The following is a 26,367-nucleotide window of genomic DNA, read 5'->3' on the forward strand; positions in this document are numbered from 1 at the left end:
AGTTTCCAATCCCACTACTATAATTGGAGAGCGGTTTGTGTGTTTGTGTGTCCCACCATGGAGGAGAGGAGAGGAGAGGAGAGGAGAGGAGAGGAGACAAGGAGAGGAGGAGAGGAGACAAGGAGAGGAGAGGAGGAGAGGAGAGGGGAGAGGAGACAAGGACAGGAGAGGAGAGGAGACAAGAAGAGGAGGAGAGGAGACAAGGAGAGGAGGACAGGAAAGAGGAGAGGAGACAAGGAGAGGAGAGGAGAGGAGAGGAGACAAGGAGAGGAGGAGAGGAGACAAGGAGAGGAGAGGAGGACAGGAAAGAGGAGAGGAGACAAGGAGAGGAGAGGAGAGGAGAGGAGGAGAGGAGACAAGGAGAGGAGAAGAGACAAGGAGAGGAGAGGAGAGGAGAGGAGGAGAGGAGACAAGGACAGGAGAGGAGAGGAGAGGGGAGAGGAGACAAGGAGAGGAGACAAGGAGAGGAGAGGAGGACAGGAAAGAGGAGAGGAGACAAGGAGAGCAGAGGAGAGGAGGAGAGGAGACAAGGAGAGCAGAGGAGACAAGGAGAGGAGAGGAGAAGGTTATAAATTCTAGTATTTCTAATATGTCACAGAGCAAATTCCTGTAAAATAGTTGTACTTGGCAAATAAAGTGATTTGATTCAATTCAGAAATCCTGATTCAAAATATGAAGCTTTACAGAGAGAGAGAGAGAGAGAGAGAGAGAGGACGTCTGCACTCTGTTGGATAGCTGAAGGTCATGTTGGATCGAAATGTCTGCGAGTTTTAGCACGATTAACGCTGAAAAGGCAGCTAACAGTATGGAATGAATTGTGAGTTTTTTTCCTCACAATTCAGAATTTTTTTTTTTCCATTTTTCTTTTTTTCTGACCAGTTTAATTGAATGCGTAGTCTACCATATACATTTGTGACCAAAAAAAGAACAAGTTGTAATTATGAGATAAAAAGTAAGAATTGCGTGAGAAAAAACTTCTGAAAAGACTTCTGAGGAATAGAATTGGGAGAAGAAAAAAGTCAGAATTCAGAGATATAAAGTCACAACTGCAAGAAAAAAAAACAGTTTTTCAATTTTTATTCAGTGGCGAGAACGGGCTTCCGTATTATTAGTCTGTGGATTTTATCAATTTTCTTTTGGAGAGAGAGGGGGGATGACGCGCAGCAAAGTTCGTCAGCCAGAATCAAACCTACAATAATGTGATATATGTGAATAATTAATTTAATACAAACCATTACAAATTAGCACAACACAATATGAAATGGGAAAAAATGTGCTCTAGTGAAGAGTGGGACTATATAAAACTCTAAATACGCTCTACCTGTTCATATGTATATTTCAGTTTCTAAATGCACTGGTACTGTCAATCTAATTATTTGAATTACTGAAGGGATCCTATTATTTTTATTTTGTCTTTTTTATTTTTATTTACTTTTTTTACTACTTGTGTGGATATATTGTCATGTCATCATATTGTCGTGTGTGTTATGTGTATTATTTGCCTGTAATAAAAAAAAAAAAAAACGACAATAACGCGACTCGCGGCGGATATGATCTCAAAAAAAACACTTTAACATGACCGACACTGAAACAAAACCGTGATTCCAACATGGCCGCTTCTTCTTCTGTAGGAACTGCCGCTGTTTTCTCTGCAGATGATTTGCGGACAGATACAGCAGAGCAGCAGCTGACAGAAACCCTCCAGCCTCCGCCAGGCCCGTTTACATTCCTCAATAACCATTATCCAGACCGTGAGTCAGACCAGTTTGGCTGCGAGGTGGCCCTCTCTGTCATGCGTGAGCTGTGTGTCCCCGGGCTGCTGTTTCATCTCACACACACACACACACACACCAATATTGATGACATGAAGCGTGGCGCAGCTAGTCACGAGTACAGTCTTGTGCATTTAAAAAAATTCACTTTTCAGGAGTTTAACTTAAAAAAAAACAGCCTTATTTGATTCCCGCATCACACTGCCGAACATGCATTTTTGAAAATATATCCCAGGTCTGGAGTGTGTTTCCTGCGCCTGAGGTTTCCGGTTTATAACTTATAAATAACAACATAAATCTTCAGATCAAGGAAAAACATGAAAATCACAAGAGTTGGAGTGGAGTCAAGTTTTTCCGTGACAGCAGCGATCATGTGGATTTCTCTGCTCAGCCTATTAAACACACACTTATTAATTCATCTTCGAATTAACTTCAATTTACAGGATTTGCATGATACTATTGCTACCAATTACACTTTGGCCTTTCAAATCTCCCCGAGGGCTTAAAGCTGGCTCTATATGCTTTTAAATCTCTTTTGAAAAACTAACTTTTACAAAGTGAGCGTAAACTGTTAATAAGCCCATTTCATTCTGATCTTTTGTTGTGTCTTGATATGGACGCTCCTGGCATCTTTTGTACCTCTGATTTGAAGAGTTACCGTTATCAATGACATTTGTAATTGTTAATGAAGGCAAAAGAGGTTACAATTAGGGTTGGGTGATAATTCAATATTATCATTTATCGTCTTGGTGATTTGGGGACATCGTGACGCACAATTCTGCTGTCTAAACTGATGATGACAAGCACATTTTATTCAAAAACTCAAATGAGGTATGAAATATTTTAAGGAATATTATTTGAAAATTCCTTTTTTGTTTTACATCACATCTAATATTACCAATCGGTTCAACGGGATGAACATTCATTTGATTAACATGATTTGCATACGTGAGCCACATCATGATATATATTGATATCGATAAAATCCTTATGATCATCGTGATATTGATTTCAACCATATCGCCCGGCACTAGTCACAATTATCTAAATGATCACACATCTGAACCATGAGGCAGGAGACAGGAAAGCGGAGCGGACCCGACACGGACGGGACGGACCCCAGGTGTCCGTCCCGCTCCAGTCTCACATCATCTGACTCCAGTATGTAAAGTGTAACTGGATTCCTCCGTCTGGAGCGCAGAACTCAAACACAAACACAGAGAAGAGATGCTTTCAGTTTGCCTCTGGAGAGCTGCCACGTTACTCAGCATATCGCTCACACGCCGCTCCGGTCACCAGACCGGCCTGAGCAGCGCTCACAGTCACCGTTCAGATCAGCTGCAATGGACTCAAGAGCTGAGTCACTCCTCGTCTAGACCTCCATTTATCCCCCCCTCCCTCTCTCTCTCCCCCTCTCTCTCTCCCTCTCTCTCTAACACAGACCGTTTTTTCTCTCTGCGACGCTCCGCTCCCTACAGTCTGTGTCTCTGGACGCACTGAAATACATGAAAAAAAGCCACCTCACATGCAAAAAGAGAGGTGATTTACTTATATATTCATATTTACAAGGTATAAAGGAGGCTATTATCTCTTAAAGGTGCTGTGTAGCATTTAAGGAGCATATAATTACCGTAAACAAAAGAGACCATGGTCAAGACGATTGGTCGCCTCTATGTCACACCTGTGGTGTTGTTAGTGCCAGAGTTTCTCCAAATTAAGACCACATTTCCCATAAAACCTGTTTTTCCTGTCACTGCCCCCCTCCCCCCCACCCACCCACTGGTGTTTGTTTTCTGTTTGTCTTTCCTGAAGAGGATCAACATGTTGGAAGTGATTTTTCTGTCAGCCCTTCACTCGTTCCACTACCTGCCATGGGCAGAAACTTTAGGACCTTTAGCTACATTTGAGCTGCAAGAACAGCGCCCGTTTCCTGTTTTGTGCCATAAAGCAATATACCTTTGTGCTGTAAAGCAATCCAGCAGATGTAAACTGCCGTGTAGAGGCTGGTAGAGGCTGCCAGTCTTCTTAGTGATGGTCTCGTTTGTTTACAGTGATTTTACTAATGTCTCAAAATTAATGTGATAATGATTTGTTGATGTCGTTGGTCAAATCAAGTGCAGAACAAAATAGGACATACTGATACATTAACACAGTGATCTGCACACACACTCACACTCACCAACACTGTACGACCGAGGTGACAAAAAGTGACTTTTACTCTCACTTTTTGGTCACTTTTATTTTGCGTCCAAGCAAATAAATCATCTCTTTTGGTATTTGAAGAGTCCGTTTTGTTTTTTTTGCCATTATGCCAGCCTTTTCTCCTGTATTTTTTCATGTATTTTGTCCAGTTTTGCTGTTCATACGCACCTGAATTACCTCCTAGTAAACTTCAACTCAAGGTTTAGTTTTAACTACATAATATTATGTACAGCACCCTCCGCCCACGGCCTTTTCTCTCATTCTCCTCCTCTCTCTCTCTCTCTCTCTGGTCTGCCACTCCACTCTCACTCACAGTGACTAGACAAGGTTTGCATAACCTCCCACAGTAATTCCTCTTCCTCATTCCCAAAGCAATATGTGTGAAAAGGCAAACCAGCGGGGGATGTAGAGAAGTTTTTTTTTTTTTTTTTTGAGAAAACAGAGCAGCACAGAGGCATGACCCGCTCTGTAATATCCACTGAATAAAATCTAACGGTTGGTTTGGCTTCACAGACGAGGATTAGCACTGCAGTCCTGTGATTAATTGGTTGAAACAAGGAATTTCCAAGCCAAATATTTTTTTACTTCAAAACTAGTGCTTAAACTCAAGCCTTCAATGATCACAGTGATTATATCAAAGAAGGATCACAGACTTTAAACAAATACACAGAGGGAGACGGGCCTGTGGGTCAGTTTACCTGTTAGGTGATGAGAACATAGACACCAAAATCATCCATGTGTTCCCTCCAGCGCTCCTCATGACTCAGAAGTGAGAAAATGAGAACTCGCTGCAGCTCTATAGGTAAATTATAAGCAACATTAAATGATATGCTGCTAAATCTGGCAGTTTTGTGCAGGAAGATTGGTCAAATTTACACAAAATGATATAAAAATAATGTTCTGTTTTGAACCAGAACTACTTTCCTTGTTTCCATAGGAAGTGATGGGAGACTGTGCAGCTAAAAATCACTACGCAGCGGATGAATACGTGGTTTCTCACCTGAAATAGTTCCAAAAGTAAACCTGTAACATCAGCTATATAGAGTTAATGATACATTTTTAAAATCTATAAATCTACAGGCCATATAATAAAAACCATTAACAACTTTTTATTACTAAAACGTCAGTCTTCTTACTTTAAGATGATGCTAGTCGCCTACTATCACTCAACATAGTGAATGCTAAAGTGTTAGCATGGAGCATCAGAGGGAATGATCCACCGGGAACACAAGGATGATTTTAGTGTCTTTATTTTCATCGCTTAACGGGTCAGCTGACCAACGGGCTAATCTCCCAAAAATGTTGTTGTACTCCTTTAACATTTCAGTCTTTGTGCTGCAGAAAACTAAAACGTCACTACTTGCAAATTGTTGCATGTTATCCACTCTCCCTCTCCCCCATTCTCTCCTGTCTCTGCTGCCAACTATTCAATAAAGCAAAACATGCCCCAAAATCTTTAAAAGAAAGAGTCAGTTACAAATGTCTGCCCTAAAGGGAAACTCTGAATATCCTGAAAATGACCGATTTCACAGACTCACTGGTTCTGCCTTCACAATAAAAGGCTCTTCAGTGACAAGAGCTGCAGTCTGCAGCAGCTAATGGACAAAAACACTGACGCATGATTCTAATGTGACATTTCCTCTGGTTGACAACACACACATAACCACACACACACACACACACACACACACACACTGATCAGATGACACATTCTTTTACACATATAGTCAATACACCAATTCTTCTAAGGCAGCGGCCAGACAGAAACAGATGAAAACTGATGAAATTCATACGCGGATCCGTCACTCTCCGTTCTTTTTCCAATTGGAATACAAAACGGAGGCGTGGCGTTGTTGAAAAAAAGCGAATGGATAATCTATAAACAGAAACATGGATCTCAACAATCTCAAGCTGATCGCTATTACCATTCTCGTACAGCTACGCTCGCTAGAAAACTAAAATATAAATATCAGGATTCACAATTTGAACCTTGTGTTTCTATACAACCAACCTGGAGGTTTCTGACTCTGAGAAGCTGTGTACAAGTGAAATTAGTTCTTCTTCCATTTTGAAAATTGAGAGAAAAGGCGAACTCCACCTTCGCCGTCAGTTAACAGATAATTATTTATGCTGCGGTCTGAAAAAGTTCAAATGGTTTCAACTTTTGATGTACAAAAAAAATACGGACCAACGCTGCGTAAAAAGAGAACACACTGGCTCTGTCCATGTTTCACGGTCACAACACATCCCCCCTTACACATCCATTAGGCTACATGCAGCGGAGCTTCAGTTACCCGCAGTACAGACATGCTACTGACAGACGACTCACACTACAGACACAGACGCACTCAGAGAAGAGGAAGAGATATTGTATCTGCAGCTCAGGCCTGAGGAGACACTGAGGACAGTAAGCCGACACCTGAGAGCCCCAGAGCAGAAGAACACCATTACGTAATACACAGTGACTCTGTGTGTGTGTGTGTGTGTGTGTGTGTGTGTGTGTGTGCCGGTGTATGTATGTGAGTGCTTGACTTCCTTTTTGTGTTTCTGTGCCTGTGTGTGTTCGTGTGTGCGTCTGTGTTTGAGTTTGTTGGAGTGTGTGTATGTGTATGTCTGTCTGTCTGTGCAGGTCTAAGAGAGTGTGTGTGTGTGTGTGTGTGTGTGTGTGTGTGTGTGTGTGTGTGTGTTTCTATAGCTGTGAACAGAGGCTCTGTGAACAGACAGGGAGCCATTCTTCACACAGTAGCCTGATCCCCAGAAAACACCACCTGTTCAGCGCCGGTCTCTGACTAACCCCTTAACTGGAGTTACATAAGAGCTGGCAGGGAAACAATTTGCAACGACAAAAAGCTGTGACAGTTACATTAGGATATATGCTAATTAGGTTGAGGATATCAAGTTTACCCAACATGCACTCAGGCTTGGCCCTCGATCGTGCTCGTCTAATATTGGACGACTGCCTTTTACGCATTCATGAAGCAAATCTTGACTTTAGATTACAGGTTACTTGGCTTGCTAGTTAACGTTAGCAATCAAACTGCATATTACATACATACTGAAAAAGAGCTGTGGTTAAAAGGTTTAACCACAAGTTGCCATATACCCTTCAACTGCAGAAATGGCACCGTCTTCTTTGCTAGGGAAGGCAAACAATTCGGAGCGAATGTGTTTGAGCAATTAGAAACCACCCTGCGCAGGGAAAGTGAGCGCTCCTCCATCGACGTGCTCTTGAGCAAGCCATGTAAGGGAAGCCCCGCTGAGCACTTAAGCTCTTTTTCCAGCGACGCCCCGCTTCACATTCAGACAGCTTCACACTTTCACACCAGGGAGCTGCCCAGTGCTGCCGTTGGCCGCGGAGCAGCTTCAGCAGGAGCTCAGCGACTCGCTCACGGGCACGTCGGTGGAAGACAGAGGGGTCGCTCGTTCACTCTCCCTGCCCACAACCTCCCGGCCCGTCCGGGGATTCAAGCCTGCGACCTTCCAGTAACCGACCTTCCGCTAACCTTGGGGCCACCGTAACACCAAACACATTTCAGTTGAACTCGCTGGCCAGAGAACAAACAGCAGACCGCAGCGTGGCACCGTGAGCAATATAGGTCATCTAATATCAACCGGCCTGATTTCATACACATCGTACATGGTTCAGCTGCACTCGGTGAACCAGATGATGAAGAGCCCGGAGCTGTTTGTGACTGTATATCTGGTGTGTTTCTAGGTGAAGCGGGCGCTGTCGAGGACACGGTGCCAGGGTTTGGGTAACAAGTCGGGGCAGCGAGCTCATGAATCTCTCGCTGGTCTGGGGAATACAAAAGCCTCGCTCTGCCCTGCGGTGGCACAGAGAAACCTGTTGGCTTAACGAAATGTATGCAGATGTACGTGTGCGCACACGCACACACACACACCCACACATACGAGTTACCCGTCTCTCTCTCTCTCACACACACACACACACACACCCACACATACGAGTTACCCGTCTCTCTCTCTCTCACACACACACACACACACACACACAAACCTCATGACTAGCCGCGAGCAAAATAATTTGTCCATTCCAGCAGCACAGCAACAAGTGCACAAAGACACACACATACTTGTTTGGATTACTATACTTGTGACGACCTTCATTGGCTACATTCATTCCCTAAACTTAACGCTCACCACCACATATCTAATCGTTACCCTAATTTAAGACTATTCCTAATTCTAAATTTAAACCTAATCCCAAATCCCAAATCTTAAACCTAACCCTTGTATCCTAACCTAAACCTAATTCTAGTCTTAATTTTAAACCCAAGTCCTTACCCAAAACTAGCCCCTTAAAGAAGTGAAGAACCAACAAAATGTTCTCGCTTTGGTTTTTCCTCATCTTTCCATCTTGTGAAGACATTTGTTCCTCATACATATAGAAATACACATTTATGCACATTTATTTATCACATTTATGCATTTTATGATGCAATCCCCTGCACAACACACAGGGAACAACATCGGAGCTGGGCAGAACAAAAGTTTATATGCAAATACCTGCAGGCTGGTAACAGCTGCAGGTTTGGCTGGTTGGGGAGAGCGGAACAAGGAAACTAGCGAGGGAGATGAACGCTGTAATCAAGGTACAATCCCAGTGTCAGCAGCTCTGAAGCTGATCTATGAGATTATTGGCAACACTACATAAACCTGGGTGATGTCATCATATCTGGATCAGAATGTGTCAGGGTGCTAAGGGAGGAGAGAGAGACGTGAATGGAGAGGTGGAGGCGGAGGAGGAGGTGGTTAGAGAAATAAAGTATCCTCCTTAAGTATAAGTACTTTGTTAAAGTAAAAGTAAAATTACTGACTTAAAAAATGCCCCCAAAAAAACATAAAAAAGCTACTCAATTACACTATTGAGAGTAAATGTAATGAGTTTCTCCCACTGTGCCAACATTTATTTTCCTCATCCGAGGGGTGAAAGGAGGAAAAGGGGAGACGGATAAATGGAAAGGGAACTTTTTAGTTTTTGGATTGGCCTTAGGTCCGGTCTGACTTGGTGACTTCGGATCTTCGGGAGACGATGGATGCAAATATGGGATAAACGCAAGGAGGAGAGGAAGGAAGAGAAGAGGAGAGAAGTATTGGATGCGAATATGCAAATCTGCGAACCCGGGTGTGAAAGGCGCTGGCTGTCATGTGTGCTGTGATTGAATTATAACTCAAACGCGGCGATAATGATCCGGGGAAGATAACGAAGTCACAGGAGAATAAATAACACGGGGCGAGTTGTGTAACGGTCTGTTAATGTAGGTCTCCGCTCCGCAAGGGTTATGAAACAGAATAATGACACAGAATTGCATCTATGTTCTGTGTTACATGCAAAACACATGCGCACGTGTGTGAGGCCGACACACACACACACACACACAGATACAATACCTTCACTGTCATGTAAGCAGTACCATCTATATTGTTTTGTTATCCTCTTTTCTCTTTAATTTTGACTGTTTTTCAAGGAATTTTCTAGGAAAGTTTCTATTCATACTGGTATGTGATATAGGGCCAATACCGGGCTAAAATGGGATATTGCAGTAAAGAGTTTTGCCCATACCCAGCATGCATTTCAATATGATATTACGGCCATGGTAAAAAATCATATTAAAACAGCTTTGGAAACTGTTTTGAACTAGATATCAGAAAGATATTTAGGTCCTGACTTCACAAAACGATGCAGGTAGCAGCTACACGTCTCATTTTCGTATTCTTTCATTTTTTTCAACATTGATGAAGGCGGTTTGCTAGGTACTATTCTGTCAGTGTTCAAAACATTTATGATATAGCTTTCGAACTAAATAAATAAGGCATTCAAAGACTAAAACAGGACCTCCGCAATGCTGTATGAAGCCAGAAAGAAGCTGAAATTTAAAACACAGAGGCATATTCCTGGTTTACTTTTGTGTCCTCTTTGGTTCAAGTGGTTATTGTTTTGGAAGTGTGATGAGATTTCAAACCAGTTCTAAGCATTTGCAAATGAGTCATTTTTCTTCCCCAAATGATCTAGTATTTAAAGTTTAGCACTTGGCATCAGCTGTAAAAACAGCGTGATCTCAGCCTCCCTACCATTTATATCCACCGCCATTCTACAGGCAGCCGTCCTGTTTCTCAGCTCACTGAGATGTATTTTCAATCCAAGTGTCATTCAGGGTTCAACCAATATCAATATTTTTGAATGGAAGTCGCCAATAGTTATAGATATTTTGTACCAATATTCAGAGTCTGACCTTTATCTTTGACCATTTTCAGGCCAAAAATTATAAGCATTCAGTGTTTCCCACAGAACTGTATTCTTGTCAGGGTGGAAAAGCCTCTGAATCAGCATCATCAAATAAAGGTTTAATAATAATAATAAATCATGGGACACTAAAACTCTCCACTGAGACTCAGACTAATGACATTCAGTTAGGGTTAGCAGCGGCTCTTAAAGGCAGGGTGACCCACCTATTCAATGGTAGGGAAACAACTGCTTTTAAACAAAGAATGAATTAAAAAAAAAAAAAAATTATTAGATTATTATGATGTATGTTCCCAGGTTTTCTCTCCTATGAAGAGGGAACCAATCTAGCGTCATTTAATTGCGAGAGGAGTGTCAGTTTCCTCCAGTCCAGACCCACCGTCTTTTCACTCTGACCTGCCACTTTTACCAAATGAATGTGTATCTGTGTGTGTGTGTGTGTGTGTGTTTGTGTTGAAGTGGACATGGGTGGGTAGGGAGGGGGGTGTGTGTGTGGCATACAGGACCCCCTCTGTTGCCATGGTGAGGTTGCTAACAAGAGTGGCTTGTGACTGAGAGAGCACAGCAATCATTCTGCTGCCTGGCTTCAAGCCTGATGCTTCCCCCCCCCCCCCCCCCCCCCTTACTGCTTTTATAGTGAATTCCTTTTCTACCGGCTCAGACGCTACATATCATTTCTCCCACAATGCACCATAATGGAGGGCCACCTACATGACCGGCTCCACTCCTGAAGAAAAAAAAAAAAACACACAAACAACTGTTCACATCAACGAGACTGAACTCATGGATCAATAAAGTCTGAATATTCGAGAAGATTCAAGAAGATTTGGGAAGAGAAGAGAAGAGAGAGGAAGAGATGATTTGACAAGAGATTTGAGAAGACTTGAGAAGACATTCAAGAAGAAGCGAAGAAAATAGATGAAAAGAAAATAGATGAGAACAGATGTCAAAAGAACAGAAACCGAGCCGAACTTCACAGAGCAGAGCAGAACATCACCTCTGTTGTCCCGTCGCTGACCGTCAACACACACACACACACACACCGCTAAAAAAGACTTGCGATGCCAGAGGTGCGAATTCCCCGGACATTCGTTGGAGCGTTATATCTAGGTGTGGCCTGACCCAAACTGTCCAAACAGACCACATCAGATTCACATCAGAAGATCAGAAATACCTTCTGGATGTTGACGCCTCTAAAAGTGCTTCAGCCCTGGCAAGGATCCCAGGCAATAAACATCTAGCTGTGACACCTCACCGTGAGTCATGGGAGCGCGCTCAAAATGGACGGCAGGTCGGTCAGGGAGGGCTGAAAAATGTCTCCTAACCTCCATGTATGGAACCTATTCCCGAGGCGGCCATTTTTAACTTATGTCACATTTGAGGTGGGAAACTACCGGGAAGAGGAAGAACAGCCTGGCTATGTCCTACTGTTGTTTACCAAGATACACGTCATACAAATGTCGGGAATCGGACATTTATCATTTCACAGATTCTGCACTGAAAGATGTGTTAGACATGAATTATCACAGTTTAAGGTGAGAAATTTGGCTCACGAGAGCTAGCTAGCTAGCGGAATCTAGCCTGGTAAGCTAGCTAGCTTCCCTGCTACATTCAAGCAGTTGTTGACATTGTTCCTGAGATTGCTAGCTAATTTGATAACTGATAGGTCTGTGTGAAGTCCTCACTTAAGTGTTAAGTAACGCTAGTTTCATATAAAGCCAATCTTCCAGGTAGAGTTTGTGTGACAAATGTTCAAGATGGCCGCCATGAGAAAAAGGTCAATAACCTGCTGCAAAGAAACCAGCTAATATTGGCTAAAATGCTATGATGCAACACTACAGGCGGCTGTTGTTTGCTACGTGACAGCGTCTGTCCTTGTAAAAATAAAACCCAGACGCACATGGACAGGATAGTGATGAAATACCTTTCACAAAATAGGAAGGGAGTACTCTGTGTTTTGTCAGCTGCTGGCGGGCGCTAGAAAAGGAAGCAGCTTTTCTGTGACTCTCCAATCCAACGTAAGGCAGATATTCAGGCTGTAGGTGGTATAAGCGACATGCCCTTGAGATAAAGGGGGGCATACTGCACCGCTGGTCTCTACATGCTATTAGTGGATGTTTGACACCGTCCAGGCTCAAATCCTCACAAGCCTGACGATGACTGAGGTAGGATAAAAGCCAGTACAGGTTATTGGATTTCTTTTTGCAACATGCTTCACAAAGTGAGTCACCTCACACTCGTGTTTCCCTTGCATAAGAAAGCCAGACACTGCCACAGACACGGAAACGTGGGCAGGGCAAACCGGGCTAGCCTGACACAGCAGATTTTGCAACGCTATGTTTCCCACTGAGCCGTCACACAGTTTCATTAAAAGGGAAGCTGGACAGAGGGAGGGTGAAGAGATGGAAGGAAGGTGAACGGAGGGATGGGTGGTGGTTAGACAGAAGGGGGATAGAAGGGAGACGAGGCCTGGTGGAGGGATGGGACGGGTGCCGGCTGGGTGTGGAGAGGGCTGGGTGGCCTTGCATCAGATCCATTAATTATTGATTGGCTCTCTTAGAGGGGGGGGGGGGGCGGGAGACGAACATGCGCACTGGAAGATGCCAGCCGGTGAGCCGAGCCGGTGGTCTGGGTGTTTTTTGTTTTGGCAACTCATTGATGGACATTGTGTACTTTGTGTGGGTCTAGGTGTGTGTGTGTATAGGAGTCTAGGTGAGCACTATTCTCTGCAATACAACACATACCCATCCTGCATCCAACCCTCCACCCATCCCTCTTTCCTTCCTCCAACCATCCCCCCCCCTGTCCTCCACCTCTTCACCCCCCTCCTCCTTTCCTCCCATATTCCCCATCCACAGCCCGGCCCGGCCTGTGTGGGTCCATTTGCCAACCCCGTCCCAAATGAACCAGGAGAGATTAGCGCGTCTATGTTTCCCTTGCTTGATTGCAGCTGCTCTTTGCACATGGCAGACTAAATAATCTGAGCGGCTGGGCAGAGGGGTGAAAGGGTTTTTCCTTTTTCTTCACAATAAAATGTCATGATATTCCCCCAATAAACGCCCTGTTTTTATATACTTACATGGTCCGGGTTCCGCTCGTTCCCAGGCAGTGCTGTGCGTAAAGACATCTTCCCTGAGTGCGTCTCACCGTCCGGCAGTGACAGGAGAAAAGAGTCGGCTGTGTGTTGTGTTCACTGGGTTTTTAAAAAAAAACAGAAGAAGAAGAAGAAAAAAGCACTATCCTGGGTAACAGTCACACCAGTCTGTGTGTCAGTGCCGCTCCTCTCTGTCAGGCCTCTTCCAGCCGGTAAAAAAAAAAAAAAAACACACAACCTTCACTTCTGTCTCATACGATCCTCATTGTCACGGTCCGTGAAGGCAGCACCGATCACCGAGAAAGTGATCCAGACAGAAAATAGATGCGTAAATTTAAAAAAAACACAAGAGGCTGAGCAAACAAAGCTGGGTTACATCCACTTCATGTCTGTCTGGTGTTGGTACCAGCCCAGCCTCATCTTGGAATAAGACAAAAAAACACCCAGACTGAGACTGAACCCCCCAAATAGGTTTTCCCGTTCCCCCTCCCCAGACGCTATCGTACCATTTCGGTGTTTACTGGCTGGATCCTTCCCAAAACAACCCCGGTGCGCATGGGTTTACCTCCCGCTACATCGTCATCATTTGGCAAAAAAGGGAAGAAACCGATGAAAACAACCGATGGAAACAACCGATGAGAATAAAAAAAAAAACACACACACACAGCGGTCGGCTCCGTGCGCCTAGGCTGCGACCGTGGGACGCGTTGAGTTGAGAAAATTGTTTTTTTGTTTTTTTGTTGTTGTTGTTTATTCTCAGAGATGTAAAACCAAGCGCTCCCACGGAGAAACTGTCACCGAAACACGAGCAGGAAGCGACCGAGCCAACATTTCATGACAAGTGAGGAAACGTTTAGGCCTTGGGAGAGAAATCAATGGCAAACTGCGGATAAAGAAACGGCGGATGTTACGGCGCAGTCAGTCAGTCAGTCAGTCAGTCTCCGCTCCGGCTCCCCCTCACAGTCCCATCGCTTCTTTCATTGGCTTTTGTGTAAAAAATAGTTGGGAGGAAAAGTCGCCGTCGGTTGAGCAGCGGCCCGAACATGAAGAAATGTCGGAAACATTGCATTAGTTGGGCTGAGAAAGACGGGATCCCCCCACCCCCCGAAAAACACTGTGGGCTATGACAAGAGAGAGAGAGAGAGAGAGAGAGGGAGAGAGAGGGAGGGAAGGACGTCAATGGGAATAATAGGCAGGGCTGCTGCGTCGGTAGCGCGCGCACACGCACACACACACACGCTGTCGCTCTCTCTCTCTCCCTCTTTCTCTCTTGCTGCCTTCACGTGCTCACCGTAAACTTCACCAATTCGGAAGTGGTAAATGTGACTAACCGGTGCATCAGCGGTGGAGCCATTCATGAGTAGAAGTGAGAATGGTAAATTCCAATTTACAAATCAAATACATTCAATCACAATGTATGTATCACGATTACATGTTCTGCGTCAAATACCAGCTGAAAGGTTCCGTTAACATTTTATGACATGCAGTACTGATAATATATAACACACTATGTGTAGTCTCAGATATGAAACAACAACAGAAAAAACAAAAAACAGGGAATTACACAATTTAATTAAATTACATTTGCTGAAATTCCAATTCTGTTTCCTGTAGCTTTTTTCAATTTCCAAATTGCATTAAAGTCACAATGAAATGAATAATGACTTTTTCATCCTGTTAGCTAATTCTCCTCATAACATACACCCACTTAACAGTAAGTGCCTACACAATTTTACACAATTTATATTTTGATGCATATTTACACAAAGTCCAATAGAACAAAATTGACCCTTTAACAAAGAGACATAGCCTAACTTTTTTGTTAGCTATAGCTTTTTTTGGTAGCTTTTTTTATTTTTAGAAGCCAAGCAGTGTAGAACTGGAGAAAAGTGTAGAAAGAAAAGGAAAACAATATTTATTTATATTATTTTTTATGTAGAATGTCAATCAGTTATTGACATCATAATTCTGATATTTTCTGCTCAGTGATATAATATTCATAAAGCAAGAGTCTTAACATCGACCCCCATTTTTGTAACCTCACTAAATACATTCAAATTATATTCTAAATTCCTAAAATATGATGAAAAAACCTAAACACACTTGGACCTTTGATTTCTCCTTCAGTTCTTTTCCTTTTATTTATTTCTCTTCTTCTCTCTTTGCTTTTTTAAATTAAGTTTTAAGATCATTTCCCCATCTGACGTGTTTGCTCAGTCCATGTCACCGCTCTATTTCATGACCCTGTTTGTTTGCCACGATTGTTTTGGAAAAAGAAAACAAACACAAAAAAAAAATCCCAATATTTCCGACAGCACTTGAACGCAGCGTCCCTCACACGCCCTTCCCCCATGTTCTTAAAGGCACAATCACCCCATTCATCCAGCAGCAGCAGTTAGTGTGTGTCATTAATGTTACCAGAAGCTTGTGAAGACCTCCTACTAGGAAACCATACCTCATCTGTCTGCTGGCTTCAGGATTAGGATTACAGCGTATTACGGACAATTTCACCAAACTCATTCACAACTAACAGGAGTAATTAGAAAGTAGGACTGATTACTAGCGTTGGAGGAAGCAAACGGTGCAACATAGTGGTATTTACCCACTGCTGTAGTGCTTGTCAATATTTTTACATTTCATAGTTACAGGAAAAACCATATAATGATGATATATTGAATGATAATCTTGTAAATGTACAAAAACATCTTAAAGGAATGGCTGAAAGTCTGACAGGTCATCTGTTTCATCTACTCTTGTACTTTCATGGATGTTATTTCAGATTTTAGCTGAAGTCATATGGAAAAAAAATCCTAAAATGACAGATATAGAAATGCTTTGTCATATCAAAATCAAAATACGATATTTACGGTATTATCAAAACAGTAACATTGGATGGAAACTGGAGCACAGGGGTTCGAGCCCCGTGTCGGTAAGAATCCGCCTTTCTGAAGTGTCCTTGAGCAAAACACTGACTCCCTACCAGCTCCCACCTGACCTCTGACCTCTGACCTCCCTGTGGAGGAGGGGCAAGAGAAAAGAGAATTTCCCCACAGGATCAATACTGTATCACATTATTATCAATTGCAATATTATCATATCGTGGCTCAAGTGCGGCTCATGTTGTTGCATGTTGGAGCTTTCTGGTGTTTCCCACCACTAGTAATGACACAATGACACACGTGATAATACCATCATCATCATCATCAGCATACATATTTTACATATTTTAAATACAAAAACGTAACTGTATTCTGTTATTTGACCTAAAAAAAAAAGAATGTATTCTGATTACAAATACTTGCAAAAGCTAAGAGGATTACTACTTTTAAAATGAAAGGCAGAAACCCAGAAGGCCATTTCAACAGTGGCAGATGTTGTATGTCTTTATAAAATGTTGCACAGAATAAAATCTTTGTTTGTATGCAAACCTGAAATAAATTTCTTGAACTTTGTAATTTTTCACTTTTTCTTATCTGTGCCTCAGTCATGATAAAGTAATCTTAAAGTAACTGAATGAGAATACTTTACTGGGTTGTTATTTGGGTTTCTCTTGGATTACATTTCTGATTACAATTTTGATGAGATAAGTAGTAACTGTAATGGAAGTAACCTGTCCAACCCTGTATCTAGCACCAGCTTGACTCTTTTGCTTATTTAAAGGATCATCTCATCCTGTTGCAATAACAATAGTTGCAATAGGACACTCACTTGAATTAAACCTCAGAATCTGATTTTGAGTTTGATATTATTTACCATGGTTTGTAATATTCTGTTATGAGTTGAGCCACAAAGCTGAAGACAAATTCCCATGTTTTGCTTGTACAAATGGACAGTAAAGCTTTGAATCCTGGTCTCCATGATGCATTACAGCACACTGTAGCCTCGATCAGAGCCAGAGGTCAGCGCGGCCTCATGTCTCTGTCCCCAGACCATGATCAGGGATGCATGCAACCAAAGCTACCAAAGCAGAACCAAAGCAACCAAAACCTTCAACCCAAACCCTCTGCAGAAGACAGCCTGTTCCCACTTCTGTCTCCTTCCATCTGAGCTAATCCTCAGCTGGCTCACCTGTCCTCCCCCCCACTGTCCTCTGACTGATCCTGGCCTGTCACCTCCTGCCTCCTGCCTCCTGCCTCCTGCCTCCTGCTTCCTGCCTCCTGCCTCCTGCCTCCTGCCTCCTGCCTCCCGCCTCCTGCTTCCTGCCTCCTGCCAAACTCCACTGAACCCTCTGAAGTCCAACAGAAGAACATCACATCACATTCTGAAACAGAGGCACTGGGCTCAGGCTGGATGTGAGAGGAGTTCTCCAGTATCAGGGACGCCAAGGACACACTCACTTAAACTCACACACACACACAAACAAGAGGCACTTGAGCTGCCTAATGTCCCGCCATAATCACCATGATAACCAGTTATGCAAATTAAGCAATTAATTAAGCCAATTAAAGCAGTAATTAGCAAATATTTCTCTATCAACACACTTGCCTTCACGGCCATCTTGGTAGGTGAATAACAGGTGATTGTAATAAATTAACAGTTGATTATAATCAAATGACAGCCGCAGCCAATGAGCTGTGTGTATGGTAAAGCACCATATTGGTAGGAAATGCATGTGACATCATGGGAATACTGTGGTGGTAAGTATGAAGTTTCTATCATGTATTATGATGATGATGCCCCTCATACCATGTACCATGGTGGCAGGGCATAGAAAGAAAACTGTGATCTACCATAAGAAATAAATGTGAGTTGTGCGTCCAAACCCCCTGAAAAAATCCTAACCTTAAAAAAACCCTGAAATCCTGACAATCACATCCCTGAACACTTGGATTCAATTCAAATATTTATCTTCAAAGCCAAGGCAAAGATCAGACGTGACTCTTTTTTTGGATGATGATCAAGACAGAGAACATCATTTGGAGTGAGAGGAACAACTAAAATGTCTCAGTCTATAGGAGCTGAACACCAGAGAAGAGTAGATGTTACCTGGACTGATCTGGACCTGTTGGAGCGAACCCAGGGCCTCATCCTTCCTTCCCTCGCGCCCCTGCTGCTTCCTGGACTTTTTTTCCCGGCCTGCTTCCCGCTTATGTCAGGGAACCTCACCGACCCGAAACGCCACGATCTGAGACGGCTGCGAGCGAGCAAACGAGGAGGAGAGCGACGCGGCGAAGGATCTGAAGGAGGTTTATCCCGTGGAGAGCAGAGGCAGAGAGGCAGAGAGACGAACGTCCAGCGAAACACTGACAGAGAGCAGAGCTGAAACCGAGAGGATCGATGCTGGAAAGAACAGGCGGAGCAGCGGTCCATATTTCCAGGGGTCACAGTCCTGTATGGATCACAGTGTCACATACGTCAGAACATCGGCATCATTAGCATCACTGTCCGGTCAGCTGTGGATAAACCACTTAGAGCCAAAAATACTTGATGTGGAATCGTCAATACACTTAATGGGCTATGGAAAAGAAAAGGGGGGGAAACGGGAGGAGGAAGAGGAGGAGGATGTGTCTGTTTCTGCTGTTTTCCACATTTGGGGGTGTTTTGTGTGTGTGTGTGTGTGTGTGTGTGTGTGTGTGTGTGTGTGTGTACAGTGGTTAGTGATTTGTGCTCTGGGCACGTCAGCAGGGATTGATCAAGCCATTGTGGAGGCTCATGCTGACCCGTTTGCTCTCTCTCTCTCTCTCTCTCTCTCTCTCACACACACACACACACACACACACACACAACCATATATGTATTACTGCACTTGCGAGGGCCTTCATTGACTCCCTTGACCCCAACCTCAAACTAATCCTGATTCTAATCTTAAACCTAAAATCCTAATCCTAAACTAACCCGGTGAAGAAGTGAGGACTGGCCAAAATAACGTCACTTCACAAAAATGACCGAAATTAGAACACACACACACACACACACACACACACACACACACACGTACACACTCTCCTCTCCTCTTCAAATTCTCACATTGTAACTAGCATTCTCTTTGCCAATCCCCCACACTTCCTCCCACGCTGCTTTAAACTGTAATCTGGAAGGGATTATTCTCTGTCTGACCTGTAGCCCTTCAGCCAGCCGCCCAGCCAGCCAGTCACTAGACCCGGCTGCCCTCTGCCAGCTGCTAAAGGCACATAATGACATCATGGACGGGGATTTAATGAGGAAAAACACCAAAAAAAAAACAGGAAAGAGGCAGAAAACAGTTGTCTTCATCAGTGTAAATGAATGGCTGCGTTGCCAAAAAGCTGAAATCCTGACAAAACAGAATAATCTCACGTCTGCGTATTAACGTCATTCAGAATAACACTGTGTCACATAATTGTTTTTCCCTAAAAATGGAAACAGAGCGGGTCAGGAATTAACTCTTCATTTGTTTCCCTTGTTGGTCGGGCCTGTGGACGGTGTGATGATGCTGAGGTGAACTTCTGTCAAACGTCTGCCTGCCTGCTCTGATGTCAGAGTGCCATCTGCTGGTGGAGGAGTGTGTGGGCGAGAGAGGAAGAGTTTCACAGAAGATACCGACTCACAGCACAAGGAAAGACAGAGGATCACATACAGTGCAAAGGGGCAGTGCATGCAGGGAAAACAACTCCCAAAACGGTGTAGTTTCACTCACTGACTAAGAAAAGTTTGTGGCATTTCGACTTCATGGTCAGGGCTCAACATGTGTAGCTTTGTTTTCCCCCCAAAAAAATAAGACTGTGCATTGAAACTATTTTGCCAGTACAGTCTATCATTTGGATTGCTGGAGTCCCCCCCCCATGCGTGTGGCAGATGTGACTTAAATTAATGTTTGTGAAACCAGTCAAATATTTTATGTTTTTTCTTCAGCAACAGTTCAAAGTTGCAGAAATGGCTGAAATGTACAAATGAAGAGCTCTGCGTTTTGATGAACTGTTTCTACAGCAAAAAATAAAAGAAGAAGATTTCAGGTCACAACTTATTTTGTGATTCTTTACCGGTTCCTGAAGAGCTCCGGAGCCGCAGGCCTGCATGGAGACCGAGGTTTTTGCTGTGGTTTGTCATCTGGGGAGTTTTGGGGAGTTTTTAGTCTCCGCCTGTGAGCGACTGCAGAGAGCTGAGCAGTGACAGCAGAGAGACATGCTGATGTCAGAGGTGTGAACCTGCAACCGCATCGGTGTGACCTGAACAACCATCTCCTGCCCTTGTTCTCGGAAAATTAATTTTACCGTCTCTATCTCTTTCTCTCTTTTTTTTTCTCTCTCTCTCTCTCTGTCACACACACACACACACACACACACACAAATATATGTATGCATGCATGCATGAGCATATATCCTCTTGTGCATCCTGTAGAGCATAAAGACGCTTATCAATCTGCGTTTTCAACTGTGAACAAAACCGCCTCGCAACAAAACACATCTTGAAGCATATTCTTTTCATCTATGGTAAGTGTTGATTTAAAAGTAACTTAGTAACAAAGTAAGATTCTAAAGTATGTTGTTAAATTGTTTCAACAAAGTTATTATTTGTCATACGTTTCAATAATAATTCTGTGGCTTTGGAAACTGTTGTTTCTTATGTGATGCCTGCACTATGCAACAAATATACTCCTAATGGACTAATGATCATCATCACTCACTCACTTTCCTTCTGGCATAAAGTCTCTATCCATCTATCTAAAATTAAACCGTTACAAATCAGCAGTGTAAGTTGAATCAAGGAATGCCACATGCAAAATGAAATTCATTCTCAGAATATATAAGTACAGAAACTATAGAGATTACTTATAGCATACAACTGGATGTATGAATAAATGAAATATAGTCAGTGTTATAGGAGTTTCAGCTGTTTCAACTCAATGATGCCTAATTTATTCATACTTTATCCTGTTTAAGAAGTTGTGGTTTTCCAACTGTAGTGGCAGCAACTTACACTAAGTGTGTAATATACTAGAACCAACTGTTCTTTCAATGAAACGGACTGACTAGATAAATTCAGGAGAAATATACAGTAGGATCCCTTGTTCATTTCACCTATTAAATCCACTTTAATCATGAGGGGAGGATGTAGATGAAAGTGAGGAGATACATTAGAGACGGATGTTTAAAGCTTGAGACTCAATATTAGGAAGTAGATCGTAGCTGCTTGTGATTAGAAAAATGAACGAGTTTCATTCAAAATAAGATATTTACCATTTGAAAAAAGCAAAACCAATTCTTCCAAAATGATAATAGTACAAATTTAAAACGTTTTTAAGTGATAGCAGGTATACTTACACACTTTTACAGTCCACAACCTCTACATTTGAGATAAATTGAATATTTAATTGAATATAATGAACTACAGGTGAGGAATTTTCTTTTCTAAATGGATCTGTAACGTTTTGGAATGGAACTGAATTGTCCTCCTGTTTTATATTTCCATACCAGCTGTAGTCAACCATGCTGGGAGTCTTAACCCTGGCCTCCTTCAGCCTGCTGGTGTCGGCGTCTGACCTCTGCCCCCCACCCTGCCAATGTCACGACAACGTGACCATCATTATGTGTCTAGAGAAAGGCCTGGACCGGATCCCGGACCTTCCGGAGGGCACAGAGGAGCTGTACGTCTCATACAACAAGATACAGGACATACCCAGGAGTGGGCTGGAACACCTGCAGGTACTAAACATACGGCAGCCTGGAAATATTACCTTGTGTGTGATGCTTTTGAAAACGTTGCAGCATGGTGACCTAGTGGTTAGACACACTGTCCTGCAACTGTAAAGTCCCAGGTTCAATTCTCCATGTCCTCAAGTGTCCGTCTTGTGGAAATGTCCTTGAGCAAGGCACCGATGAATTGAACCAACATTTAAGGGCTGTTGTTCTGCAGCTGACTCTGCACATTAAAGGGACAATAAGTACGATTTTTACTGCTCCATAGTACAAAATGACCATAATATGCTGTATCTGTGGGGGGTTTGATGGGGATTACTTTGTCAAGTGCAAAGACTTCTGGCTTTCAAAACTTTATTTTGGAACAAAAACAAATAATATACCCATTGGTATTTCAAGACACTGGCAACAAAAAATGGGATCTTGCACACTACCACTTGTTGCAGGCTACCACCGGTTGTAACTTATACTGATAACGTAAAATGTTTGATGTCTTAAATTTTATCTATTCTTCTTACTGGACTTTATGTAGGTCCTGGACCTGACCAAGAATCGCCTGAATTTCTCCCTCGTCTTCAACCCAGTTTGGCCCAATATGACGCAGCTGACCAAGCTCTTCCTCCGTAGGACTGATCTGGAGTCGCTACAGCCTGGTCAGTTCCAGAGCTGCCCTGCCCTCATCCTACTGGACCTAAGTGAGAACTACATTGAATATCTACCAATTGGATTCCTCCATGGATTGGACCATCTAAAGACACTGACTCTGACCTTCAACCGGATTCGAATGCTACAGGTTGCTGGACTAGACGGAGCCTCTGCTCTCACTGACCTCCACCTCAGCCATAACAACATAACAGATATAGAGGAGGGTGCGTTCGAGAACTCCGCCATGTTAGAGAAACTTGTCCTGTCCGGGAACAGGATCGTCCGTGTTGGCGGGGGCAGTTTCAGAGGAGCGGCAGGTCTTCGGCACCTCGACCTGAGTAGTAACTTGTTGGTTTCTGTCCCAGTCGAGGCGCTGAGGGATGTAGACAAGCTCAGCAGTCTCTACCTACAGAGGAACAGCCTCAACAGCCTTCCGGAGGATTCCTTCTCCGCCCTCGCCCTGTTGGCTCAACTAGACCTGAGCAACAATAAGTTGATCACAATCTCTGAAGGATCGCTGAGAGGGCTGACTCAGCTGAAGGAGCTGGACTTCAGCTTCAACCTCATACATTCACTTCCCTCAAATGTCTTCAATGGCCTTATCAATCTTCAATTCCTCGATCTGTACCACAATGCACTGACATCACTTCCTGTAGGCGTATTCAGGAACCTGGCCAACCTGAGAGAGCTGCAGCTGGACAGCAATCAGATCTCTGCCATACCAGTTGGGGTATTTGATTGGCTGACCAGTCTCAGCGAGCTACAACTGTCTAACAACCAGATCCAGGAGCTCCACCCCACCCTGTTCGCCAAGCTCAGGTCGCTACGGAAACTGTACCTTGAAAGCAACGCTCTGACCCGGCTCCCCAAAGGCCTTTTCAACAAGACGAGGAACCTCAGGGAGATACAGCTTGACAACAACCACATCAGGTCAATGCATCACTCAGTCTTCCACGGTTTGGTGAAACTGCATTCTCTGAAGCTCTCTCACAACCGTCTTTCCTCTCTACACTCGGACCAGTTCAGCAGCCTCATCCATTTAAGACTGTTACAACTGGATAGGAACCACATAGGTACACTTCCTACGGGGCTGTTTACGAACCTGCTGAATCTTACAACGCTGAATCTAGAAAACAATCGTCCCTTGGAGCGGTCTCCTGAAGGCCTCGTGGGATTGACCCACCTGAAGGAGCTCCATCTAAGCTTCAACAAGCTCCGTGACCTCCCTCCCAACACCTTCCACTTCCTCTCTCACCTCCGTAGGCTTCTGCTGCAGAACAACAGCCTGGTCCGTTTACACCCGCAGCTCTTCTCCCCGCTAACGAAGCTAACCGAACTCGACTTAGACAACAACGAGCTGGATCGCCTACACCCTGATGTCTTTCGAGGCCTTAAAAACCTCCAGAAATTGCACTTGAAGGCCAACCGGCTCAGAGCGGTGGAGACTGGGACTTTGGAGCCTTTGGGCAACCTTAGTACGATCTACCTGTCGGGGAATTTGTGGGATTGTAGCTGTGCACCGATTCGCTACATCAGCAGCTGGGTCAGCATGCACAGAGACAAGCTAGGAGACGAGCCCATCTGCTTCGTCTCTTCTTCACCCTCCACTTCCTCACTCCTCACTGAGGCCACACCCCTCTCCCAGCCGGCTCTATCAACTCTGTTACTGCAGGATCATTGCATGACAAGTGTTGCTTGTGGTCCTTCACCTGGACTTCCCCTGGAAGTGCTGAGCCTGCTCATCACCTTTTTTGTAGCTGCCGGCTTACCATGACATCCTTTGAGGTTGTGGGTTTGTTCTTTTCTTTTCTCCTCTTCTCATGAAGAAAGGAGCTCTTTCATTTTTGCACCTCAAGCACTGTAAAGCATTGCTGTACTTGCACACGCCAATAAATTGTTAATATCAATGGAAGCATTCAGAATTGTGTCTTACTGGAATCAGAGTAAATTTTCCACACATGCATTTGAAGGGAAAATCTACACTAGAGCACAATTCATATTCATATATTATTCCCCCGATCCTGGAAAGGTCACGCTATATTTATGAATATGTGCAAGATTTCTTGCAAAGCTGGAAAAAAACCTGGGGATGGGAGATTTAATACGAATGTAATCACATTTTTTGGTACGGTTAGCACAACAATTATTTGGAAGTAGCAAATCAGTGGAAGCGCACATGGTCTCTAGTCCAGTGTCATTACAGCACCTCCTGGTTTTGTCTCTTGATGACATCAGAGGTTAGACGCTTACTTTGGGTAAGGTTTGGGTGAGGTGTTCATGTTCACAAATATTCACTGAACTGGCTAAGATAATATCTGACATATCAGACATATCTGAAGTCAGTCTTTGGTTGGATTTTTGATCAAAGCATTCTAAAAAAAAAAAAGTTCTAATCAAGTTCCAGCTGAGTGTGTGCACATCTGTGTGAGTCTGAGAGTGAGCGAGTGTGTGTGTGTGTATGTGTGTGTGAGTGAGTGAGACGTCTCTTCTTGTACTGTTCTATTCCTGTTGCTTTGAAGACAAGCTTGGGGGAAAACAGTTTCACATGCATTATGAAATTCTACGCAAGAAGTGAAAGAAAGAAAAAAACTCAGCAGTAAGAAAAAGTTTTTTTTTTCATGTCAGTTTTTATATTCACCATCTGGCTCACAATCACAAAGTTGAGATATAACAATACAACTCCACAAGAGAAGTTACAGAAATAACATTCTTACAAAATTACTGTTTCAATAGCAGTTAAGTTTTCTATCAGCACCACAGTTCTTCTACTGCACACAAGGCAACTTGTTTATCAATGTGTTTCCAAAAAGTCACAGTTTTACTTCACACATCTATAGCAGTCACGTGAAACCATGTTTGGAAAAAAAAAGAAAGCATACTTCAGGTTTGTTAAGCCACATGACAAAAAGTCGTTTTTACCACTGAAATAGGCTTGTTCAAAAATCAACAAAAGCTCCATACTATAAAATCAGTATGTCATAGTGTTATAGTCTTAGTTTAACAGCTTATGATCAGGGTAGGAAATCGGCACTAGCCATCAGCCAAATGCTGGTAAATTTTAACCGTGGCTGGTAAGTTTGTCTACTCTACCAGTCATTTTGGCAATTAACCAGCCACCATTCAGAGAGGTCCTACTCTATTGTAAAAGAATGGCCACTGGACAGAAAATGTAGTCCAGTGGCCATTCTTTCCAAATTCCAGTCCTGTGTACAATTAAGGTCTCCTTCAAAGAAATAAGGGCAGACTATTGGGGTACTCCAATGGTACAAAGATGGAAATGCACATTAACGTATTTTTTTTTGTACTCTTCCCAGAAACTATAGTCACTAGTCAGTCCATTTCATTTAAAGGGATAGTTCAGGTTTTTAAGAAGCCTACACCACTGATCATAAACTAGGAGTCTGTCCAGTCCATCCAAACTTACAGCTGTGTTTTGGTAATTGAGATATCAGAGGCTGAAGTTGTTTGCTTTTCACAGTAATATGTTAGCAATGCTAGTGCAAATCATCTATTTTATTAAGTCCTTCCATATCGTAAAATATGCTGAGAAAAAAGTTAGGAAAAGTGAATGTGATTTTTTTTTTTTTTTTACCCTGATTGACTTGTATTGCTAACAAATGCAAACAAATTCCACTCCAAGGAATTCAACAATGTACTTAGATGGACTAAAAGGCTATCAGTACATGCAGGCTCCTATAGTGCCAATATGGTGTTTTAGGAATAGGCGTTTGCAATTATTCCCACAGATAATGCTCCTCAATTTCTTTCATATAT

The 26,367-nt window shown here is 43.2% G+C and overlaps 2 protein-coding genes across 2 annotated transcripts in view; one reads left to right on the forward strand and one right to left on the reverse strand.

Moving 5' to 3' along the window:
- Nucleotides 1–14,452, reverse strand: part of mark4b (MAP/microtubule affinity-regulating kinase 4b) — a 72,065-nt gene extending 57,613 nt beyond the window's left edge. Inside the window, 1 exon segment of the mRNA XM_078284114.1 lies at nt 13,319–14,452. Coding sequence (XP_078140240.1) covers nt 13,319–13,366 — 48 coding nt within the window. The 5' untranslated portion in view covers nt 13,367–14,452.
- A 7,265-nt stretch (nt 14,453–21,717) lies between these two features.
- LOC139917522 (uncharacterized) lies at nt 21,718–24,376 on the forward strand. The gene is made up of 2 exons (XM_071906654.2): nt 21,718–21,954; nt 22,481–24,376. Exons 1-2 carry the CDS (start codon nt 21,739–21,741, stop codon nt 24,365–24,367), a joined length of 2,103 nt encoding a protein of 700 aa, XP_071762755.2. The 5' UTR covers nt 21,718–21,738; the 3' UTR covers nt 24,368–24,376.
- The last annotated feature ends 1,991 nt before the right edge of the window (nt 24,377–26,367 follow it).

Source organism: Centroberyx gerrardi, chromosome 6, assembly GCF_048128805.1.
Source record: "Centroberyx gerrardi isolate f3 chromosome 6, fCenGer3.hap1.cur.20231027, whole genome shotgun sequence".
Taxonomy (NCBI): domain Eukaryota; kingdom Metazoa; phylum Chordata; class Actinopteri; order Beryciformes; family Berycidae; genus Centroberyx; species Centroberyx gerrardi.

Excerpts from the sequence above, each read along its gene's own strand:
- LOC139917522 (XM_071906654.2), top strand. The coding sequence starts at position 21,739 with ATGCTGGGAGTCTTAACCCTGGCCTCCTTCAGCCTGCTGGTGTCGGCG. Across the intron at positions 21,955-22,480 it reads GTGGGCTGGAACACCTGCAG|GTCCTGGACCTGACCAAGAA; the intron begins GTACTAAACATA and ends GACTTTATGTAG.